This window comes from Sarcophilus harrisii, chromosome 4 (genome assembly GCF_902635505.1).
Source record: "Sarcophilus harrisii chromosome 4, mSarHar1.11, whole genome shotgun sequence".
Taxonomy (NCBI): Eukaryota; Metazoa; Chordata; class Mammalia; order Dasyuromorphia; family Dasyuridae; genus Sarcophilus; species Sarcophilus harrisii.
In genome coordinates this window covers 390,053,172-390,076,558 of record NC_045429.1, presented here as the reverse complement: position 1 = coordinate 390,076,558, position 23,387 = coordinate 390,053,172, and the positions used below count along the sequence as shown (strand labels likewise).

General features: G+C 34.0%; 1 protein-coding gene across 2 annotated transcripts in view; it reads left to right on the top strand.

Annotated features, from left to right (window-relative positions):
- The window catches only part of DISP1 (dispatched RND transporter family member 1), a 253,315-nt gene that overhangs the window by 218,958 nt on the left and 10,970 nt on the right, over positions 1-23,387 (top strand). For both annotated transcript variants that reach the window (XM_023502005.2, XM_023502007.2), the window contains 5 exons: positions 3,015-3,044; positions 11,459-11,582; positions 12,362-12,489; positions 13,037-13,134; positions 16,149-16,246. In XM_023502005.2, coding sequence (XP_023357773.1) covers positions 3,015-3,044; positions 11,459-11,582; positions 12,362-12,489; positions 13,037-13,134; positions 16,149-16,246 — 478 coding nt within the window. The remainder of the gene's footprint in view (positions 1-3,014; positions 3,045-11,458; positions 11,583-12,361; positions 12,490-13,036; positions 13,135-16,148; positions 16,247-23,387) is intronic.

Below are 23,387 nucleotides of genomic sequence, written 5' to 3'. Positions count from 1 at the left end.
TATGTTTGGTGCCTTCTGATTCTTTATTGAAGAATTAATTCAGATTTGAGTCTGAGGCTTCTGTGTAGTTCATATATCTTTGGCCTTTTTCATTTCTCACATATTTTCTAACTTTGTTTTTTAACCATTCTTACTTATAAACTACCTTTCAGTAATCAATAAGAATTCCTTTAACACCTGTGCCAGACCTTAGGCATACAGGGACAAAAAAAACAAAACTACGCTTTCTCTCAAGGAACTTTTAGTCTGTATTTACATTAAAATCACCAAATTTCAAAGTATACATCAACTTAATATAGAGGAAGAAGAGATGAGAAAACATCTCCCCTGAATTTTTGTAGATGAGGGCGACTCATAGTATAAAACACTACATAATATTTTAATGTATTGGTTAGTTTTACTGAACTTTTCTCCTCTTCTTTTTAATACTCTTTATTAGAAGGGATGGTTTTCTGAAAGGAGAATGAGATAGGGATTCAAAAGGAAATATAGATGATATTAAAACAAAAATATCAATGAAATTTATTTGTTAAGGAGTATTTTATTTCGTTCCCTCTTTTTTGCCTCTTAGTCCTCTGTATTGTAAGAGATTTCCAGAAGTCCTAGAAGGAGGGTATGTAAACAACAGTCACACATACGCCTTCTTCAGCAGCCAAGAGATAGTCCAAAACCAATCTACTGTCCATTGCTTCACGTGTCAGGGAATCCAGTGATCCCTGGAAGTTTTTGAAGTCCTGCAACAGTCTTTTTATGTATTAGGGAATCCAATGATTTCAGCAGATTTTGAAGTCCTGCAACAGTGTTATCATTTCTCAGAAAATCCAATGATTCCTGAGGGTTTTGAAGTCCTACAACAGTCTTATCATGTCTCAGAGAATCCAATGATTCCTGAGGGTTTGAAGTCCTACAATTTTTGATGTCCGTGAGTCAAACGCCATAACTGCCATGCTCTTTCAGTGGTGGGCACAGTCAGTGACAGAACCACCCAATATTTCTTGTGTCTTCTCCTTCATTTCAAGGGTCTGCTCCATCTCTCTGCCATAGACAAGGCGAATATAGCTTGTTGGCACCCATCTGATCCCTTCTCCACCTGTGGAGATATAAGCAAACCCTCTCCCCCATGTAGTTAGCCTGTCTGATCCCTTCCATTCACCACTTTCTGGGTCTCTCCACATCACCTGGCGATTATCTAAAGATAGTCTAGCTGCTCACACTGGACACTGCCCTTCCAGTGGGTTATAAAACCTGTCTGCCAGAGCCAGTGCATCTTTGTCAAAAATCAAGAAGTTAATAGTATAAAGGGCTAGATTTAGAAGTTCTCTAGGCTTACCTGTGGCTCCCCCTTTCTTTTGTTTTTGGAGGAGTGTCTTAATGTCTCTGTTTCTCCTCTCTACTATTGCCTATCCTTAAGGATTAAAGGGTATGTCAGTGGTGTGTAAAATCTTATACTGTGCACAAAAGTGTGCAAAATGTTTAGAAGTATATGCAGGCCCATTGTCTGTTTTTATGGCTTGTGGCACACCCATAATTGTAAATGCTTGTATGAGGAATTCAGTGACCACTCAGGCTGTCTCTTTTGCTGCTCTTGGGTCTCAAACCAAAGGGTTCTTCCCTGGAGGCAGTGTAGGAACATGGAAAGGAAGGCAAACTGTACAGTCTTTTACTATACTTCTAGCTTCCTCTCTTGTTTTTCCAAATTGCAAATGTAAAGCTTGAGCAGCCTGACGATATTTAAAATGAGATTCTTGGGCTTCTTGAAACAAAACTATAATTATTTTCATGGTGGTCTTGTTCTATCATAAATACTACCTTATGAGATTAGCTAGTATTCCATGAAATGGTCAAATGGTCTTTGGACTCATGATAAAAAACAAAAAAACAAAAAACAATTCTGCCCACTCCTTTATTTGCTTCTCCAAGGAGAGCTGGTGAACCATAGTCCCATTTAGCAGCAACTTCCTTTTGTCTTTTGCTTTCATTTATAATAAGGAGGTTATATTATAATGATAAATTCATTCCTATAAATGTGTCTGCTTTTTGGTTATTGGACAAGAATGTCACATTTAGACTTCCAACAGCTCAGTTAAGCTTTATCTGGTCCCAAGCTGTGTGAGTCTTAGCATTCTTGGTCCCATTTCCTATTTTGTTGTTTATTTATTCAACAAGTATTTTTAAGTGTCTGCTACATCCTAGGAAAGTGCTGGACATAGAAGGAAACAGTTCCTTCTTTTGAGGAGCTAAATGCCAGTAAGAATCAGCCTACATTCATTTACCTGAGTATTGTTGTCACTGAGCAAAAGCTGTATGTGGCCGAGGATCACTTGGTATTTTTCTTTGTTTCTTGGTTATTGTGGTCAAATAATTTGTCACCAAGTGTCAGCCTAAGGAAGATGATGGTCTCCATATCACTAAGGTGGTCTTTGGAAAGAAGACACTGTCTGTTACTGAGACCATAATTTAAATCTTTTCACTTTAGCAAAACCTGTCAGAGCTTGTACTCTACTTTCATAGCCTCCAAGAACAGAGGTTGATTTCCACAGTATAATTAGGGACTTATATACTTATGAGAGGAAAGAGGGGGGGAAGGGGGAGAGACAGACAGACAGACAGAGAGACTGAGAGACAGAGGAGAAGAGAGAAAGAAGGAGGGAGGGAGAGAGGGAGAAAAGTAGGGAGGGAGAGAGAGAGAATAAGAGAATGAATATTGGTTCAGCCTTGTCATTTTATCAATGTTAGGAATTCTAGTAGTAGAAACTCTTGCTGGTACAGTTTTTTTATGAGTTTTAAAGGGTTATTTGAGAGCACTGAGAAAATAAGCAATTTGCTCAAGCCTCAATACTATGTCTTAGAGACAGGACTTAAATCTGGGTTTTTTTGAGTACATGAGCGGCCTTCTTCCCATTGTCCCATGGCACTTTCTTTCTATAGATTTGTGTAATTTTGTATAACATAATATATAGTGCTTTGTTTATAATTAATAATTAATGTGGCTTTTTTTCTTTTTTCTTTTTCAGGCCTTCCAGACCTCTCAAGTTACCAAAAAGGTAAAAACAAATACCTTTTTATCCACAAAGAAAATGAAAGATAACTTCTTTTGCATGATTTTGTTCCTAAGGTTTTAGCAATAGTCCTGAATCTCTGACATTTCTATTCTGGGAAAATTAGCTACTTACATTAGCTATAATAATCTTAATAATGCTAAAATGCTATAATTGTTTCAATAACTAGTACTTATATAGCACTCTAAGGTTTTCAAAGGTTTAACATGCCGATCTTATTTTATCCCCCTAACCTTGTGAGGTAATTGCTGTTATCATCTCCATTTTATAGATGAGGAAACTGAGCCAAACAGGGGTTAAGTGACTTACCCAGGATCACATAACTAGTAAGAGCTGAATTCCAATTTTCCTGATTTCAAATCCAACACTCTCTATTGCATCACCTGGTTGCCTTAATTTCTGTTATTATTTGTAATAAATAAGATTTCTGCTTTTAATTGCATCTAGAAGAATATTATTCTGCCAGTTTTCCTGACCTTGGGTCAAATTTATGGCAGTGTATGGTAATTCTATATTTAGCTTTAATATTTTGAAACAAACTGAGAGAGTCTCAGTTCAATTCAACAAACATTTTTAAGTCTCTACCCTGGACAAAGCCTTATTCCTCTATATGCTCTTTCCCCTCCTGCTCCAAAATCTTCAAATAGAAGCTTTGGTCAATGGATGTAGAGATCTAGAAAGAAGGTTAGAGTTCATCTATTTTAATTTCTGCCTTTTACAGAGAAGAAAAATAATCCTTAGAGAGGTGAAGGCACAAGTTGCATTGGTAAAAAGAAGAACCCATGTCATCTGACTTCAAATTCAGTGTCTTTCATTGCACTAAATTGGGTTTTCTCTTTTCTTTGGCATGAAAATAAAACCTTGAAGTTTCTGATATAGGTTTAAACCATCCAGAACACCCCCACCCTGAGCAGGTTTGGTTATAAAACCATTATATGTGCCCACCTAGTGGCTGTTGAAATCCTTCTTAACTAAATTACTCTAAATGCTGATAGTGATGAAGCCTGCTGAGGAAAATTTTCATCTATCTGAAGCAATGTGACTGCATAAGTCACTATTTTCAACTTCTCACCCCCTTTTGTGGTAAAAATCATAAAAAAATAAAAGAACCGGAGATTATACGAGTAAATAGTTACATTATTAGAAAATGAATTTCTGTTTTTCTAGAAACAATACCAGTCTTTTAAATAAATAAGAGTTTTACCTTTGGAAAAGATTTATAGGGTTTTCATTTTTGGTGTTCCCAAATGGAGTATAATGTTCAGAGTATTTTGAGAAAAAAGTCCCAATCTGGTCTTATTACCTCTAGCATATAAATATACTTTCCCAGTTTATTGTAGTAGTAACTCAAGAAGTAATCTATAACCTTTTCATCTCCTGAGAAACTTCTTAAGATGTAGACAGTACCTTCTTTCTTTGGCGTCTAAGAACAGATGATAAAGCAGTTTCTGGTTGCCTCTTTAGATTATAACAACACTCTTATGTTTTGTGCATAGCATTATAGCAAGCATAGACTATTAAATGCAAGTATCTAGAGGGGAAACATCAGAATATTCAATTTTATGTATCCCGAGCCCTGAGCCTTTGTACATATTCTTTATTTGTAGACAGTTTCACCTGGGACATTAGCTGTCCTTATCAGTCCACATGGATTATCAAGTGTCCTTCCCTTTCTTCTTAAGGTTTAGTAATAATCTGAGCATGAAACATACAGCTCAGCTTAGAAAAGAAGTGAAGAAATAGGAAAGAGAGAAAGAAGACATCTTTATGGCTTATTCATTTTCAAAACAGTCGTATATCTGTTTATTTTCTCTTATCCTCATAGCTTGTTAAGGCACAGAAGATATTATTCCACCCATATGACACATGATATAATATTGACACATATATCGGAGATAATTTATTTGGGATGAGGAGAGAGGGCAATATTTTGCTCTGCCAAATTAAAATCTTTTATTGTCAATAAGCCATTAAGAATGGTAGGATCTTATGTTTTTTACCTCTTTCAATTAGTCATATGGTAGTTTAAAAAATAATCTCTTAATGAAAATCTCTTGAGAAAGGCTGTTTTTCCCTTTCTAAATTACCTTTATCAAGGAGGTCTTTTTTGTGTGTAGATTATTCTCTTTAAAATGTTCTGTAGTTAGGAAAGTAGGCATATGGATTGGTTGTTATTGATATTCCCTCAGTTGCCTCTTTTAGATAATGGTAGAATCCAAGATTTTTCCCATATCTTTGTTTGAGAATTTCCCGTAGGACAATGAAGCACAGTATAGTTGCCTGCAAACCTAATTACAAACCAGGAATTCGTAGAGAAACGGTTTAAATTTTGTCATCAAAAGAGGTTAAAACTAATATCACACGAACAAGGGAGATAAAATATATACATTGTGTACTCTATCAACAGCTTTGTGATGTCAGAAGAATACAAAAAAGGTTCCTAACATGTTAGATGTATCCTCCCCTTCCCCTGTGGCAAAAGAAGAGGAAGACGTGGATGAGAGACACAGGATGGGAATCCATAGAGGGATTGCTGTCTGTGTCATTAGAGAGAATACCCACACTGATGAGATCCTAAATGCGTTGGAGTTTTAGAGAATTAACAGATGGTTGAATTGAGACACAGAGAAATTAAATTGTTTATCCAAGGTCACACAGGTAATTGTGGCTTTAAGTGGCACAGTGCATAGAGTGGAAGTCCTTCCTGGCAATGACCTGGAACAGTTAATTCACTTGCTCTGTCTAGGCTTCCTTATTTGTAAAATGGAGGTAATAATAGCATTCAGAGTTGTGAAAATCAAATGAAATTATATACTTGTGTGTATATAAAGTATTTTGTAAAGTGCGATGTAAAAGCCATCTGGCTTTTTAAATGATCAACATTGTTACTATCATTAAGACTAGACCTAAGTCTACCGATTTTTATCCTAGTGCTCTTAATGATATACCTTAAAATTGATTCTCTAGATATTCAGTGAGAAACACTGAGGTATAAGTAGGTGGTATGGCATGTCTGTGAGTATTGACTTAGTTTGAAGAAGAGCTAGGAAAATAATTCAGATCCTAGTTTTTTGTTAACCCCGGGGAAAACATAGACCTTGTCAAGGAAACCATTTCTTAAGTAATAGAATTGAATCACTTTAATGGGATTCAGATTAAAGCACAGTTATTACTTGCCAACATACTTGGAAGGCTTTTGTGAGTTGAAAGGAAAAATGACATATTTTGCATGTTCAACTGTTTCAAACCAACAGTATACATCATAAACATATGAACATTAATCAGCCAATTGATTTAACTCCTGCTTGCTAAGTTTAGATATAATATTGTAAAATATAATTACGTAATGAGCTAATATAATTAGCAGGAAAAAGGGTAGCCACTTTAGAATTTCAGAAACATAAGAGACGGCTAGAGAATGATGATATTTCCCAGTGGGAACTAGGAATAATATCTTTCAAGAAAGCACAGAGTGCTGTTTTTATGGTAGGGATAGTCCATTTTAAATAAATCCTCAATAGATTCAGTATACTTTAAATTATTGCCTAATTAGATTATTAGTTATTAACTGTTATTAATTGAGCCAGTTGTCTATATTTAACTGTTTTCATTGATCCATTTCAAGAGCAAACAAGGGTAGGCATAGGTTAATTTGAGTATACTAACATTAAGATTTTCTATTATATTAGTAATAAAATTTACTTTAATTATAAAAACTATCAAAAATGGAATAGAATCAAATAATTTTATAATTGCAAGGGACCTTCTAGTTCAAACTCTATGTTTTATAAATGAAGACACTACAAAAAACATCAAAGGGACAGACTTGTCTAACGTCACACAGTGAATTAGTGGTGCTCCCAAGACTGACACTTAGGTCTTGGGCCTCATAAGCCAGTATTTTTCCTACTAAAACACCCATTACTAACTAGAAAATAAACAATGATCAAATGGGGCATTTGTTTCCTGTTTGACTCAGACTGAACATAAATAGCAATCTTCTCTGCTTTGGCCAGAAACTCTAAAAGTCTTCCCCTCCCAAAGGGTCTTCCTGCCCCAGATTTTTGTATATACTTTTGTATATATTTCCCATTTTATCCAGGGCCATTTGCAGTTGCCTTGATATATACCTTGCCACTGAACCCAGATGACTCTAGAAGGGAAAGTGAAGCAGGTGACCTTGCACAGCCCTCTCTTACTTCAATCCAATTCATTTGCATGTCATGACTTCATGATTCTCTGAGAATGAGAACGAAGGACAAATCACAACTAACTAGAAAATCAAAGATATGTCATATCTTAGGTGCCAGTTCACTTGCTGTGATGATATACTGCATTTATTTCTTAACTTTAATATTTTCAATTTCTTTTTTAAAAATGGAGTTTGAGGTGTAAAGTGATTAAATTTACACATAGTAGGAGCTCTATGAAGATTTGTTCAGTGAATGGACAAGTTTTTATATAATTAAGTTTCTGATGCTGTGAGGTTTAACTTTACTCATAGTAGGAACTTTCAAAATGAAAGTTTCTTTAAATTTACTCATAGTAGGAATTCTATGAAAGTTTCTTTAAATTTACTCATAGTAGGAACTCTATGAAAGTTTGTGAATAACAAGTCATTATATAATTAGTTGATAGTGCCCTGGGGTGGTGAACAGTATACATAACAACCAGGCACCAAGGATATCTGTCACCAGAACATTAGTTAGACTGGACAGATGAATAGACATAGTCCTTAATTCAGAATTGTTGAAGGGAAGGGAGGGAGAAATGGAGGGAGAGAAGGAGGGAGGGAAGAAGAAGAAAAGAAGAAAGAAGAAGGAGAAGTAGTAGATGGAAGAAAAAGGAAGAAGATAGAAGGAGGAGGAGGAGGAGAAGAAAAAGAAGAAGAGAGGAAGGGGATGGAAAGAAGGAAGGAAAGAAAAAGAAAGGCAGAAAGAAAGGAAGAAAAAGGAGGGAATTAAAGAAAAAGGAAGTATAAAATGATATGTGGTCAAAGTACTAGTCCTCTTGAGAAATCCAATAATCCTATGGTTGACTTTTCAAAGAACAAAAGAATATTGTTTAAGTTCTCATTATAACACTGAATATCTGGGGGAAAGAACAGTTTTCTCAAGAGAAATCATAAAAGATCATTTATAGGTCATTTAAATTTTCCTACTTTATTAGATTTTTGATATTATACTCTTGATATTATCTGGTAATTATCTGGGTAAGAACCCAGACTTCATAAAGTACATGAAATATTTGTAGAGTTACTTTTATCTTCAGGATAATGTATAAGCAGCAAGAGGAATGGAAATATGTAGACCAATCTTAATATTTGGAGGAAACAGCAAATTCCCTGATTGTGGCCTAAGAAATGAATGAAATTGTCTATTAGGGCTGGTGTTCACACCATGATAATATATTTGCTAAGGGAACTGATCCCATTCCTGAATTGTAACAGTTTCTCTAAGTAAGGTTAGCCCTTGGAACATCTGCTGGATAAGGAAGTTAGACTGTCATTTAGTAAGGTTAAAAGAGTTCAGAAGAAATGTGCTGAAATCAGTAATGGTATAAAGTTTCCATCTGCAGTCAACACACGTCTATGGCATAGGCCTGAGCTGTCAAATCAAAACCAAATGTTTTCAAAGGGAAGAAAGGCAATTATCCAATGAGGTTCTCTTAAATTGTTTTGTTGAGGTATGTGTGCCTTGCAGAAAACAAAACAAAATGGTTATTTTGGCTGATTGAGATATCTTAGGGCATCTGAGTACTTTGTGATCCTCAAAGGTAGGTGGCTCCTGCTTTACTAAAAAAGAGAAAAAAATTGATCCAAACTAAAAACTGATCCAAAGATAAAGTACAATCTATAATTGTGTAAGTCTGATGCTGTTTTCAGTTCAAGGACTGAGATTTTCAAAATGTCAGATAAATTGCATCCCGTTGCTCTGTGTGTATGTGTATTCCAGAACTTGCATTCTAGTGAATTATATTGGATGTAGTCAACCACGAGCTTTATTTCTTTCATTTTCTGTTCAAAAAACAAAACAAAACAAACAAAAAAACTCAACAAAAGAAATACATTAAAAAATCCTCAGCATCAGTGAAGAGAGTCTCAGAAAGGGAAAGCCAGCTCTACCTATTTAGACCAACAACCCTTTTGCTTCAAAATAGTAACTTTGATCTTCGTTTGCATTTGGTGGAGGAGGAAGTCAAATATGAGAATTTCTGTGTGTGTTGGGTGTGTTGTAGAAATTTGAAAGCTGCTGACCATTTGGTATTTACATTAGAACAACCACAATCAGCAACTTTTGATTTATATGCTTAAAAGCATTGAAGAATTGTTTTCTATATTTCTTTTACCAGATTAGACAGGGCAGCTTTTCTGAACGAGTGTGTGTGTGTGTGTGTGGGTGTGGGTGGGTGGAGGGGGGGGGGGTTCCTGAGCTTGTGTTCTAGTGAATTATATAAAAAATAGTAAATCTCAAATTTTATTTCCTTCATATTCTATTTAAAACAAAAACAAAAACAAAATTCTTAGCATTAGGGGATTGAGGGAGATTTTATGTAGCTCTCCCTCTCCCTTTCCCTCTCCCCTCCCTCCCTCCCTCTTCCCCTTGTCCTTTCTCCCTCCCTCTCTCTCTTCTCCCCTCTTTATTTCCTTTCTCCCTCCTTCCTTCCCTCCCTCTCTAAGTCTCTCAATTTCCCTGTCTCTCCCTCTCAATTTTTTTCTTTCTGTTTCTCTGTCTCTGTCTCTGTCTCTGTCACACACACACACACACACACACACACACACACACACACTCACACACACACACACACACACACACACACACACACACACACACACAAAATCAGGGTTAAGTGACTTACACACAGTCACCCAGCTAGTATGTTTCTGAGGACAGATTTGAACTCATCCTCCAAACTCCAGGTGGCTACTGTGCCACCTAGCTGCTCCACTTATATTTCATTTTTTATGAGGAAAGAGGGTTATATTTCCTAATTTCGGTCTAGGAAGATTGCCATAAAACAATTGCTCTGAAAAATATCTTTAAGTTTTAATTGTGGAGAGCTTTATATTTTAAAATAGAAATACAGTATATTTTAATATCCTCATCTGAGAATGAAGCTTTGAGTGAATACCCTTATAAATTTAAAGATATAAATATTTAAAAAATTATCTCTTCCTAGGCACATAGAATAGCTTTTTCAGAACTGTATTCATAGCTGCCAGCATGGTTTTGAAGAAGTAACTCATAATTATGATCACTAAATTTGTGAGCCAGCAGCCTGTTTTCAAATGAGCCAAAAGTAGTCTTAAATTATAAAACAGCTAAATAGTCTTAAATTATGAATTACATTTTATGAGTATGGAAGAGTAATGTTCTAAGACCTAAATTTTCCTAATCAAGATTCAAGAAAGCTGCATCTGGCAGAAATGAGAAGGGTTCTTAAAATCCTCCCTGTTAATTTAATTTTTTTGTTCCCTTTTTTAAACTAGATCTTCTCTGAGTTTTTCAGTCCTGTTGAAAATGAGAAGAAATCCTGGGCTTATTGGTTTATATTTGGAAAGGGCTTTAGAAGCTTTCTAGTCCAGCATCCTCTTTTTATAGAGGAAGAAATTGGGAAATTTGCCTAATATTACACAGGGTCAGAATTTGAACCCAATTGAACCCAAATCTAGTGCTTTTTCTACTAAACCATGCTACCCCCATGTTAATTTCCAACCATTAATATTCTCTTTAAGGCACACAGGTGGCACTTGGAATCAAGAAGACCTGAATTCAAATGCTACACTTTAAGTAGCTTTGTGACCCTGAAGAGTCACTTAACCTCCTGTAAAATGAGCATAATAAGAATACCTATCTCACAGCATTGTTGAGAGAGGATTTAATGAGTTAACATTTGTAAAGGCACTTGGTACACTTGAAAGTACTATGTAGATGCTGCCTTGTTAATTTTAATTATTGAATATCTTCTGTGACGGGAGCTCTCCTCTAAAGATTTACACCCTATATATCAATACAAACAGTTCTACTGAGGATATCTTGATGCAGATAGCCTAGAATGCAGATCTAAGAACAACAGGTAAGGGTTCCAGTTATGAAAAGACTTAGTAAAAAGCATAGACAGAGAAAAGCATTGAGAGGGAATGAGTCTACTTTTGTATCACAGAGAGTAGGACCTGAGTGAAAAAACGAGACAATTTATTTGCATAAAAATGTAACTGTTCATTAGTTTAACTAATAGTTGATTAATTGTTCATTGTACTTGTTAATGAATTGTTCACACTGTGTGACCACCTGTATTTCTGGATCCCAAATGTATTCCTGAGAGCACATTACTTTCCTATGAAGTAAAACTCTTTGATATCTTGCTTCTAAAATCCCTTTTCTTTGGCTTTCTTGTAGTTATGCAGCCTTGATAGCTGACTGGCCTGTGGTGGTCCTGGGCATGTGTACTGTGCTCATTGTGGTCTGTGCCTTAGTTGGAATATTGGTGCCTGATCTTCCTGACTTCTCTGACCCCTTGCTGGTAAGGAAAAATGCCAGTGCAGAATGGTTGCGTGTAGTTCCTTTTCTTTGTTTATCATGTTGAGCAATGAAAATGTGACATAAATTTAATATTTTTTCAACTAATCTCATCTCTGAAAAAGGTTGGGAAATGTCTTTCCTTTATTTCTAAATCTTAAAAGAGACCAAGGAACTTTCATCATCATCAGAATGCGACAGTTCTTGCTTCTGGGTGTCATTTCTAGGCAAAAGGCCACATATATGTTATATGTGTAATATAATTTTTTTTGCATATTTAAAGAATCTCACAGAGAATCAGATGCTATCATAAAGATTTTATAAGCCCATTGAGGCATGGTAATATTTTTTTCTTCTGAGAAAGCAGTATCAATTTTAGTATGTATAATAGATGACATTTTTGAAGTTAAAAATTTCCATATTTGGAAAAAAAGGAGGGCATATTGTAATATTTAATCACAAAAATTAATTATATTTAATTATCATTTAGTTTATGCCAAGAATTAGTTGTGAAGATTTAGAAAAATAAGCTTCCAATAAGTATGTTCCATCTGAGGCATGCAAAAAATGCCTAGTAATCCTCAAATACCTGTCAATCTTTTTTCTATCAGGTCGTTTTATTCTTTAAGTCATTTCACCTTTCCCAGTTGGTGTGAAGGACAACTATGTCTTCTATTGAAAACTCTGTATCACTTTGACATGAAATTTCCCAATATGCTTTTAAAGATATACTTACCCTGAAATGAAATACATTAATGAAGATTTATAATGTTTTGCCTTAAGGGTTTTGAACCAAGAGGAACTGCCATAGGCCAAAGGCTGGTCACATGGAATAACATGGTGAAAAATACAGGCTACAAAGCAACACTGGCAAATTATCCTTTTAAATATGCAGAGGAGCAAGTCAAAAGGTAATCATTTCATGTTCTGTCAACTTTCAGAGTGTACTTTACTAAAGATAGCATTCCTCAAGGCCTTCCAAGTGGCGTATTTTATAAAGATTTCAGGAAGATTGTTGGCTTTCCTGCTTTCTAATCTTGGACAGCTCATTTAACTTTTGGAGCCTTAGTTATCTGATATATAAAGGGAAAACCATAATACTCACACTGCCCACCTCATAAAATTATTATGAAAGTAAATTGCCATATAAATGTAACTAATAATTATAAGCCATAGTTAATTTTGAAATTTGGAAGTTTACTTTGTTTTGCTATAGTTTTATAAACCTAATGTTGTCATTTAATATTTTCTCTTAGGACTTATTTTTTTTAATTTTAAGAGATGAATCAATAAGATACAGGTTGTTTTTTAAGTAATCCTTCTAGTGCTCCGTATCATTAGCCAAAAGAGGGTTTTGGAGGCTAATAATACTCTTCAATTCCCCTCTGTAGATGTATGAAAACAAATTTCAAATAGATGTGGTTTATTTAAAGATAAAAGTGTTTGCTTCTATTTCAGCCATCGTGATGACAGATGGTCAGACAATCATTACGAAAGAGAAAAGAGACAAGCAGAATGGAATTTCCACAAAGACAGCTTTTTCTGTGATATTCCAAGTGAGTCTCCTATGTATGAACAGCAAGCCCCTTGGCAGTTTGCTAGTTTTTAATTATGCCTATGCTCATCAATCTTAGATCATATGAGTGAGGGGGTTAAACTGTCAAGGACTGCCTTCCTATTCCTGTCATGCTTGGGGTGATTTTTAACTTAATTAACACTTCATATTTCAGTATTTGAATAAGTCAGAGTCTAGTTGATTAAAAACCTACTCAGTCATAGTGGCACATGATAAGCTCTTAATAAGTACTTGTTAATTGATTAATTGATCTCTCTAGATAGACATAAATCTAATGCAATTCTTTTCCTTATTGCCAGATACATTTTAGCATTTATAAAAAAATATTTATCAATGTCTATTTAAAAGACCTTTTTTCACAGATTCATTAATTTAATGTATTGTTTTGAATTCCAGAATAATCCACTGAATTTCTAGAAATATAGATTTTCCCCCCAAATTTTGTAGAATATATTAAGGATATATTGAATATATTTTATATGGTGAACATATTATACATATTTTTAAAATTCAATATAAGATTTTTTACTTCCATTGCACCTTCCCGATAGGTGTAAAGTCCAACTGTATCTTCCCTTTTTATCACTCTCATATCAAGTTTTGCCAGCATCCATTGAGCAGAAAAAAAAAGGAGGGAGGAGGAAAGAAAAAGAAACAGAGGGAGATGCACATATGTGTGTGTTACATACTTGACAAAGTACCTGTATATATTCTTAAAGTATTCATGATTTCATCCTTATGGGTACTGGTCTACTCTATATCATAACTATTTGGAAGTATCTTAGGAAATAGTCTTTATAAGTTGCTGTGACTGAAAAGGTTCATTAACTGAGAGACAGCCCTTTGGTAATGAGTCTCTCTGAACTTAATCATGATATTTCTTAAAGCATTGGACTGTACTTAAAGTCTCTTCATATTGATAGGGTCTACCAGAGTTTATAGTCTTTCATGACTCAGAACCACTTCCAAACTATGATGAAATGTCAGAGTAAGATCTTTTTATATACTACTGCAATGAATGTGTATATATTTAATTGATTAATCAGAATGATTTTAAATGGAGTGTTTTGATTCATTGAATTTTTTTATAAATTGATATTTGACAATAAAACTTTTTATTCCAATATTTTTTGAAATATTTCTAAAATATACTTACTTTATCCTATTTTAGTAATATCAAGATAGTGACTATCATGGAATATAATGTCTTTATCATGTTATCATTTTAAACTTCAATTTTCATTGTATTTTTGTACATTGTACATGTACTATTGTATTATTAAATAGGTGTGTGTTTGAAGAGGTTAAGAAATTGCTTTGCCTATTAAAGTATAAAGAGGACAGCCACTAATAAACTAGTCTCTTCCTTGTGAGAATATTATTTTGGTCATAAACTATTTATATCTATACATAAATTATATATGTAATGTTTTAGATCTGAGAAAAAATTTAAATTGGAAAACTAGAAGTTAGTTATATACAATGTTTATACATTACTTTCCATATGTTTCACTAAAGGCATTTAAGTGATGCAAGATATAAATATAGCATATTTAACTGAGTAATATACTTATAATAGAAGATTTTATATATATAAGTATATATAATTTACATATATATATATATAACATAAAAGCAAATATTATCTACCCATCCTTATGTCTATGTGTATATTCAAATACATGTATATATCTCTGTGTGTGTATATATATACAGATATATATGTGTGAATATGTATACAGCATAAATGTAATGATTGGTATTATCTCCAAGATATACCCTGGAAGTTTATGTTCCTGATATTATCTTGAGTTTTTTGGATGTGTGTGTGTGTATGTGTGTGTGTAGCCTTTTTTTTCTTTCTCATAAAAGCAGAGTAAAAAAATTCACATTATCTAAAAGTTCCAGTATTTGTTTTGTGCTAAAAGACAAATAATTTCCTCTTAGGAAAGAGACCAGCTCATTACTTGTTGTCTTCTTTAAATTTTTCTATAAACAAAGCAATTTTTTAAACGTCTTAATTAACAAATTCTACTGAGGTAATAGTTATTACTGGTCATAAATAAATTAAAAATACGCCTGAATTTATATAGGTTTTATTCTCCTACTAGAAAGTTAAACTCAATATTTCATATGTTAATAATACTTCTGATTCAAATATGATTGCTAGCTTTTAGGTCCCCATTCCAACCCCTTTTTTGTAACAACATCATTTATTAAGTAACTGCTATACCACAGTCCCTGTGATGGGGTCTAGAAATACAAAGATTATGGTGATACAGTTATGGAACTGAGTAATTTATGAGTTTGCTAATTGTTCTTTGTTTTCCTGCTTATGTGGGTTGTCTCTGAAAAAAAGTTAATACCACTTACTTTATTTAACTCTTATTAAAACCAATGATATATTAATGATTGATGTGTGAATAAAATTTTACACTTCATCTTCTTAAAAATAAGCTTTTCTACGTACTTAAACTGACCATTTTCCAACTGATTTAAATCACTTATCATCTTCTATTTAAAATCATGGGTGGGAATGCCCTTGTAATTTTTTCTTGATATTCCCAAGTGTAACATCCTTTGATTTAATGTCCATTACTATGTGATGCCATGAAATTGAAAAGAGAGCTTTCAATTAATTTCCATTTAAAAGTTCTTACAATTTTGTTACTTAATTGCCAAGAAATTAGAAATGAACTCTTCCATTTACCTCCTCCCTACCCCCAAATTAATTTAGAGTTCTTTGAATATGCATTGAAAAAGTGATTGGAATGAAATTGGATTTTTTTTTTCCTGTCTATAATTTTTTGATGTAGTTAAAATTCTCATGCAGCTTTAAAATCTTGCTTTCCTTAAATATCTTTGCTAGGATATATGAAAGGTATAGTAATTATATACAACTAAACTCTAGTTTTCCAGTTTAAATTGTTTCACATACCTACATTTTACCAAAAGAATGAATAATTCATGATCTTTTTTCTTTCCTATCACCAGGTGACCGATATTCCAGAGTAGTATTTACTTCCACTGAAGGAGACACTTTATGGAACTTGCCCGCAATTAAATCAATGTGTAGTGTGGATAATATGAGGGTAGGTAAAATAAAATCTTGTTAACACAGATTATGTTATATTTTTGAAACTCCTTATATTACTGACCCTGATGTCTAATAAGAAGATGAAAGTACTTAAATGACTTTATCTACTGTGATATAAACTGCCAACACTGGCTCACTAACAGCTTTGCATTCTTTCAGATCCAGATTTCAGATGTCTATATTCATTCCCTTCAAAAACATATTATCTCTTCTTTTAACCAACAGCAATAACAACAACCAAAAACCCCACAAAAACCCAACCTTTCTTTTTTTCCTCCCCCCAATTCCTATTTTTGATGGACCAATTTTATTTTCTTCTAGGATAATACTCTAGGGTTAAGAATTTTTTTTTCCTTTTGTTGCTTTTTCTTTCATTTTTCTCTGGAGAAAAGAATTGCTTTTCGCCATTGTTCCCAGCATATTTCCTTTAAGACAGTTTGTCAGCATCTTAATTATGCTGTTAAATGCCTGACTGTCTTACAATCAATGGGTCATTTAGACCTATAACCTCAAAGGGAAATTTAGGGGGACATCAAAGGATATAAATATAAGGAATATAAAGGATGTAAAATATCAATATAGGAGTCCTAAGTAACCCAATCCAGATTGCTTTGAGTTCAAAGTTTATTGTTCCTTTAGAAAATGGAAGGGTGCTAGAAGACAGATATTTATTTCCCTTCTGATATATTCTTTAGAGACAAAATGAGAACTACAACTGAAAACATAAAACCAGCTTCAGGGACTGAAATAGTTGCCTGTTTTATGTTTTCAAAAGTAATTCTTTCCTAGTGAAAATTGCTGTCCAATGTCAACTAATGGACATGATAAAACACACAGTATTCATATAGGAAATAAATTCATTATTTTCTGATTATAACTAAATTTTTGAGTTATTACATGATTGGAAAAAAAATATGCTCCTAAATATCAGTGAAGGTGTTGCCCTATAATGTGACTTATTTGATACAATTTAAATGGTGGGAGGGACCTTAAGCAATGACTTTTTAGTTTACAGAAATGAATGAGATATAATTAAGTGATCTGCCTAAAGTCATGAAGCCAGTTAATACCAGAGCTTTTGACCTCTAATAGGCTTAGTGAATACAATGCCAGCCTGAAGATTCATCTTCCATATTTCAAATCTATCCTTAGATACTTACTAGTTGTGTGATCTTGGACAAGTCAGTAACCCCTATTTGTTTCATCTGTGAAGAAAATGGCAAACCACTCAAGTATCTTTGCCAAGAAAACCCCAAATGGAGTTGAACACAACTAAATGACTAAACAACAACTATCAGACCTATATTTGATCCATTGTGACTTCTATTAAGGTTATTCATGATTTCTTGTGAAGAGCATCTGTTACCTACTCAGCTCTAAGCAGAATAATTCCTTAGACTATCTTCATAAACATAGCCAGTAATTAGTATTTGGATGTTCTGTTTGCTCCTTTTCCAGAGTTTTTCATTCATTTTTACTGAGAATATTAGAATGTTACACTTGGTATCCTATGTCAAATCACTGGAAAAGATTTTACAAGCTCAGTGTAAAACCCAGCTTTGTTCTTCTACCGTCTCACTTCATAGGAATCTGGTTCATTTGGACACTAGGTTTCTAAGGTCTTTGTTCTGATTATATTTCTCAGTTAGATTCTCATAAATGATTCCATTGAAAAAGCAAAACATTGAATTCAACAAATTAAATATGGTAAGTGGTTTTCTTCTCTAGAGTTATATAGCACGTCAGCATCTCAAATAGGAAAAAACTGGATTTATTCTTTGTAGGTAAGTGTTCGGCTGTGAATAGGTTCACTTACTTGGCCATTGAGAGAGTGTCTGCAAATAAACATTACATCATCTCTCCACTCCCCTTCACTTACTGAACAAATTGTCTAACCTTTACTTCTTTGCAACCACTCATTTTTCATCTTCTTGCAGTTGGACTTTTACCTATACCAAAATACTGAAATTCTTCTCTAAAAGGTCACCATGACCCCTCAATGACCAAATGTAATAGTTATTTCTTTTCAATTATTATCTTTCCTGAGTTTCCTGCAGTCTCTGAAACTGTACTGTAAACTTTCATCTCTTGATTTCAGAGACACTGCATTCTCTTTCTTCTCTTCCTACCTTTCTAACAACTACTAATTGTAGTAGTTTCTTTCTCTTTCATTGGTTCTCCATCTTTTCAATCCCTTTGACTACCTATGAAGGTAGTCAAAGTAGGTAGAGTAAGTAGACCTTCCTTATTTTCTTTCCTTCTTTTACTCAATTTCTTGGCAGAGTCTGGGGAAAATTCTTAGTTAACATGGTCTGGTGGAAACAATGATGGACTTACAGAGAAAAAAATCTGGCTTCATAGCCTGATTTTGAGTCACACTTCAGATAGTTTACTTAACAGGCTTTATCATGATAAAAGCACTTTGTCAGTCTCTTTAAACTGTTTAAATGTGAGCCTTTATTGTCTCATTCATTCTCACAGCTCCAGTGACCAACTCTTTGCCCATGATGACCAAAAACACAAGTTCTGATTCGTTCCTAAAACCCATACCAGCATTTCGATATGCCTGTAATACTTCTCTACCTGCTCATCCTATCATATCTCAACCATAACATTTTCAAAACCAAACTCATCTTCCTCTCCAAAGACTTCACCATTTCTATTTATAGCACCACAATTTATCATGTCTCTTAAGATTGTAACTATGGGGTTAACTTTAATTCTTCCCTCTCCTCACTTCTCATATCTAGTCAATTATCAAGCCAGTTTAACTTCTACTTTTGAAAAATATCTCTCACATTGATTCTTCTCTAGTCCCATCATCTCTCAGAGATAGGTCTTCATTGTGACAGACCATCTGTCTGTACTACCGAAATCATCTCCTTCTCACCTTCATTTCCTTCTTCCAATATGTCCTCTATTATCAGTTCTTATTCTAGAACTGAATATTGACTGCAATATTCTGTGTCACTCCTCTGCTCAAAAATTCTACAGTGGATTTCCTTTACCCACTGACTAAAATTTAGATTTCTCTTCTTGGTATTTAAGGCCTTCTCCATTCTAATACCATCTTCATTTTATAGGTTCATTTTGAATGATTTTTCCACTCACTAAAAATTTAGCACAATTGGATTATTATGTATTCTTCTGCCTTTATGCCTTTCAATTCTCTATGCCTGAAATGCTCTTCTTTTCCCTCCAATCCCATTGAAGTCCTACCCATCCTTTGACGTTCATCTCATTTACTACCTTCTCCACAAAGCCCTTTCTGATCCCTAAGCTAGTAATGAATCCACCTCAAACTTCAGATAGAACTTTGTTTCATAACTTATCAACTAATGATGCATGTAAGCTTTCTGTATTGGTGCGTTAGGCTCCTATTTTACAGTAAAGTCTCTGAGGATGAGGACTATGCTTATGAGCACCAAATACAACATAACACAATGAATAAATAAATGTTTGTTGTTGTGTTTGTATTAAAAATGATATTTTACTAGATAAACAAGTCTAACTACTAACTTTATCAATTTCCAAATGTCTGTTTTCTATCTTGTTGTACAATTGTTCCCACTCTGATCTCAGAGTGTGAGATCAGGCCAGAATAGTAGGCCCTTTTCATAAAGGACATGTGTGACAAAAAACTGTCTGAAAAATAGAATATGGTTAACAAACTCAGATTTCAGATGATGATAACGATAATATCTTATGTTCCCCTAATGCTAGGCCCCAAGGAGCTCAGCCCTTTATAAGATTTTTGCTTGTTTATTGTAAGTGTGGTATGAGAAGACATTTGAATTCCTGTGAATATCTGACAAGGCTTTTTCTTTCTCCCTCTTCAAATCCTAGTTATTGTATTTATGCACTTGATTATTATCGAGTATCAAGTTGGATGTGATGCATGTAAAATTATAGAGGGTGGAATAGTTTAATTGCTAGTTGTTTAACTCTGGGGAATGTCTGGTAATCAATGTAATATCTTGATGGGAACAGATGTTTTATTTGTTGCCTGTCTGCATTTGTGGCACGTTTAGTCCAACTCCAGCAGATTCCATTTAAATTACATACTAGTTGTATTTGTAATGTAGACAGACATTGATTTCCACAATGAATAGCTTCTCTGTTTCACATTCCGTTTTAGTGAGAATATCCATTTTCTTAGACACTTTGAAAATGAATTTCATTTGATGGCTTCTACCTCTTCTTTGATGCTCTAAAGAAGGGCAGTTGGATTTTAGTTACCAAAATGTTTTTTTGTTTTTTTGGGTTTTTTTGCCCAATCTTTATTTTATTGGAGAGCATCAGTCCACTCTACTTATTTTGTGGGCATTTTAGAAACTGCACTTGGTAGTAAAGTGATCAAGAGGGCTTAAATCTTCTTTTCCAGATCCAGTTATTATCTTGTTTACAAACTAACAAATCCTCAGTAGGAGGAAGGAGAAGTATCTGGCTTGAAGAACCCTAAACATATGATTTCCTAACCATGACTAGAGTAAAATTAGAGATAATCCTGAGTTTATTTTCTCTCTCTAAATTTCTATTAAACTGTTCAGAGAAATACAGGACCAGAGCAATTTATATAGTCTCAGTTCTTTCTAGGGTGCCAGTCAGAGTACCATGTTGAGCAAGGATGACCTGTCTGAGATGCTTTGGGGGATTCTTGAAAGAATATGAATTAGGCCTAGAAATCACTTACAGCCCTAAAGCCTTTGTGACTCTAGTATATGTATGCTGACAGGGAAATTATCAGGTTCTAGAGCCCACTTGCATGTATTTTCTTTTATAGACAGTTTTTAGAAGTATCATTCTTGTTAGCCTTAACACAAACTCCCTGGTGAAGAAGTTGTGCCTTTGGTTAGTATTTTGTTCCTAAGTAAAACCCATGATCAGTAGCTTAACTTTCTTCCCTTTATTCTTAATCACTCGTTTTAAATATTTCCTAAACCACTCCTATATACTAGAAGACAGCCACATCTAAAAGTCAAGATACCATATGAAGTTCTGTTTTATTCTTTTCGTATTCCCTTCTTCCTCACCCCCCAATTTGAAGTCAGCTCCACCCCTGGTACTATCTAACTAAAGAAGCTCTCTTGAGCATATTATAACCACATAAACCAAATGGCTTCCTTAAAATACTCTATTTTTGAATGACTAGAATTAAAGTAGCCTTGGTATTCCTAACATGAATTACAAGAAGTCATTCTAACTAACCACATTTTTATTTTTATAAGTTCAAAGATTTTAAAATTATTCTTATGAATATCTTTCCAAATATATAGTTCTGCCCCGTGAAGACTGATCAATTTGCCAAGTACATTATTTATTTTCCTGAACTCAAATAGAAAAATAGTTTTCTCTCACCTGCCTTTAGTAACAAAGATTCAGCAGAGATGGCCTCTCGGGTGAGTGGCCCAGGTGATTATTTTTTAATTCCCTATGTGAAGAGCTGTGACATCTAGTTTAGGTTGTCCAAAAATTCTAGTATTTTCTAAACTTGTAGAAACCTAAAAGCACTTCCAAAAGATTTTTTAACCAAGGACACACGCCAGCCATGCTACCTCTAAAGCTGAGGACTGGAGCCATGGTGGATTACTAAATTTCATTTGGGATAGCCACAATCAGATTATTATTTGGTCTAGGTTTATTGCATCAGGTTTTTCAAATCTTTTGTCAACTGCACAAAGAAAACACTATTATTTGGATGGGCTATGCAAAGTTGTTCTTATTTTCCAAGTTTTTGTTGGCAATCTTACTACTTTTATCTCTAGTGTGGTTATTTTTAGCAACTAATTGTGCATTACTTATAACTAATAGTGAATGACAGAATGGGATAAAAATTTATCTTTTCTCAATTTAAAACTGATTATCAGGTACTGATGACTCCATACCTTTCTCATTCTCTGGAATGACCCCAGGGGACTTGCATATTATTTCCTTCTAGGCTGAATTTGGATGTTTGCCATGAAAAATAGATATATCCTTTTCCAAAGCTTCCTTTTCTTTTTGAGGTAGCTCAGTTTTTCCTGAGTTGGCATGTAGGGATGTTTTTGTCTGGAAACAATCAAACATGAATTATCCTGTTTTTGAGGAATTCCAGACTATTATACTTCAGAATTTCTAAGGATCCATGATCTCATCTATGTAGGTACCCCCTCCAATGGTGCAGATCACTGCCCATGTATATTTTCTCATATTGTAAAATAGACTTTTAGCCACATCTTCCTATAGATTCTTAGTGGAGGGGACACACTAGAGACTTTTCTTTAGCCTGCTTCCATTTTCTATTATACATTTTTTAGATTATATTTTTGATGCCTTCTTGCATACAAGTCATGCTTGGTAATATTCTTCAGCCTGTTTATACTCTCACCATATATTTTTCCATTGCCCTTTGGGTCACCTACAATTTTGATTCTTTGGAGATTGTGATGTTCTGTGATTGACAGTTATAGTAACATTGGGATAAATATTCATGTTTAAGAGACTTGAGTTTTTGCTTCAGCAGGCAGCCCAGAGTTATTGAAAACCCTGTGTAGTTTTCTAGCTGCATAAGCTTTTTAAATGGTTTCTTTTTTTTTAAGTTTTTATTGATATTTTCTGTTTTATACATCATTATTGTTATCTCGGCTATTTCTCCTTTCTCCCTCCCAGAAAGATATCCCCTTTTTTTGGAGAAAAAAAGCACAACTAATACATATATTGGAAAAAGTCTATTTTTTTAATCTCTCCCATGGTTTTTCCCTTTGGCTCTGATTTTTCTCTCCCAACATAATTTATGAAGCAATGTGTTAAAATAAACAAACAGATAAATAAACAAAAAGAAAAAGTCTAAAAATATGTGTGTTTCTAACATCTGTGGATCTCCTACCTCTATGAAAGGGTTGGTTGAGAGTATCTTTTCATCTCTTCTTTTGAGTCCTTCTTGAGCTTTCTAATTTTGTTATATTTGTTTTTGATTTTTTTTTTTTTTTTGGTGTTTAGTTGTTCTTTCTACCTTATATTGTTTTTGTTATTTATATGTATTGTTTTCTTAGCTCTGTTTGCTTCATTCTGCATCAGTCATGTTTCTCTGTATTCATCACATACATAATTTCTTACAGCATAGCAATATCCCATTATGTTAATGTATCACAATTTAT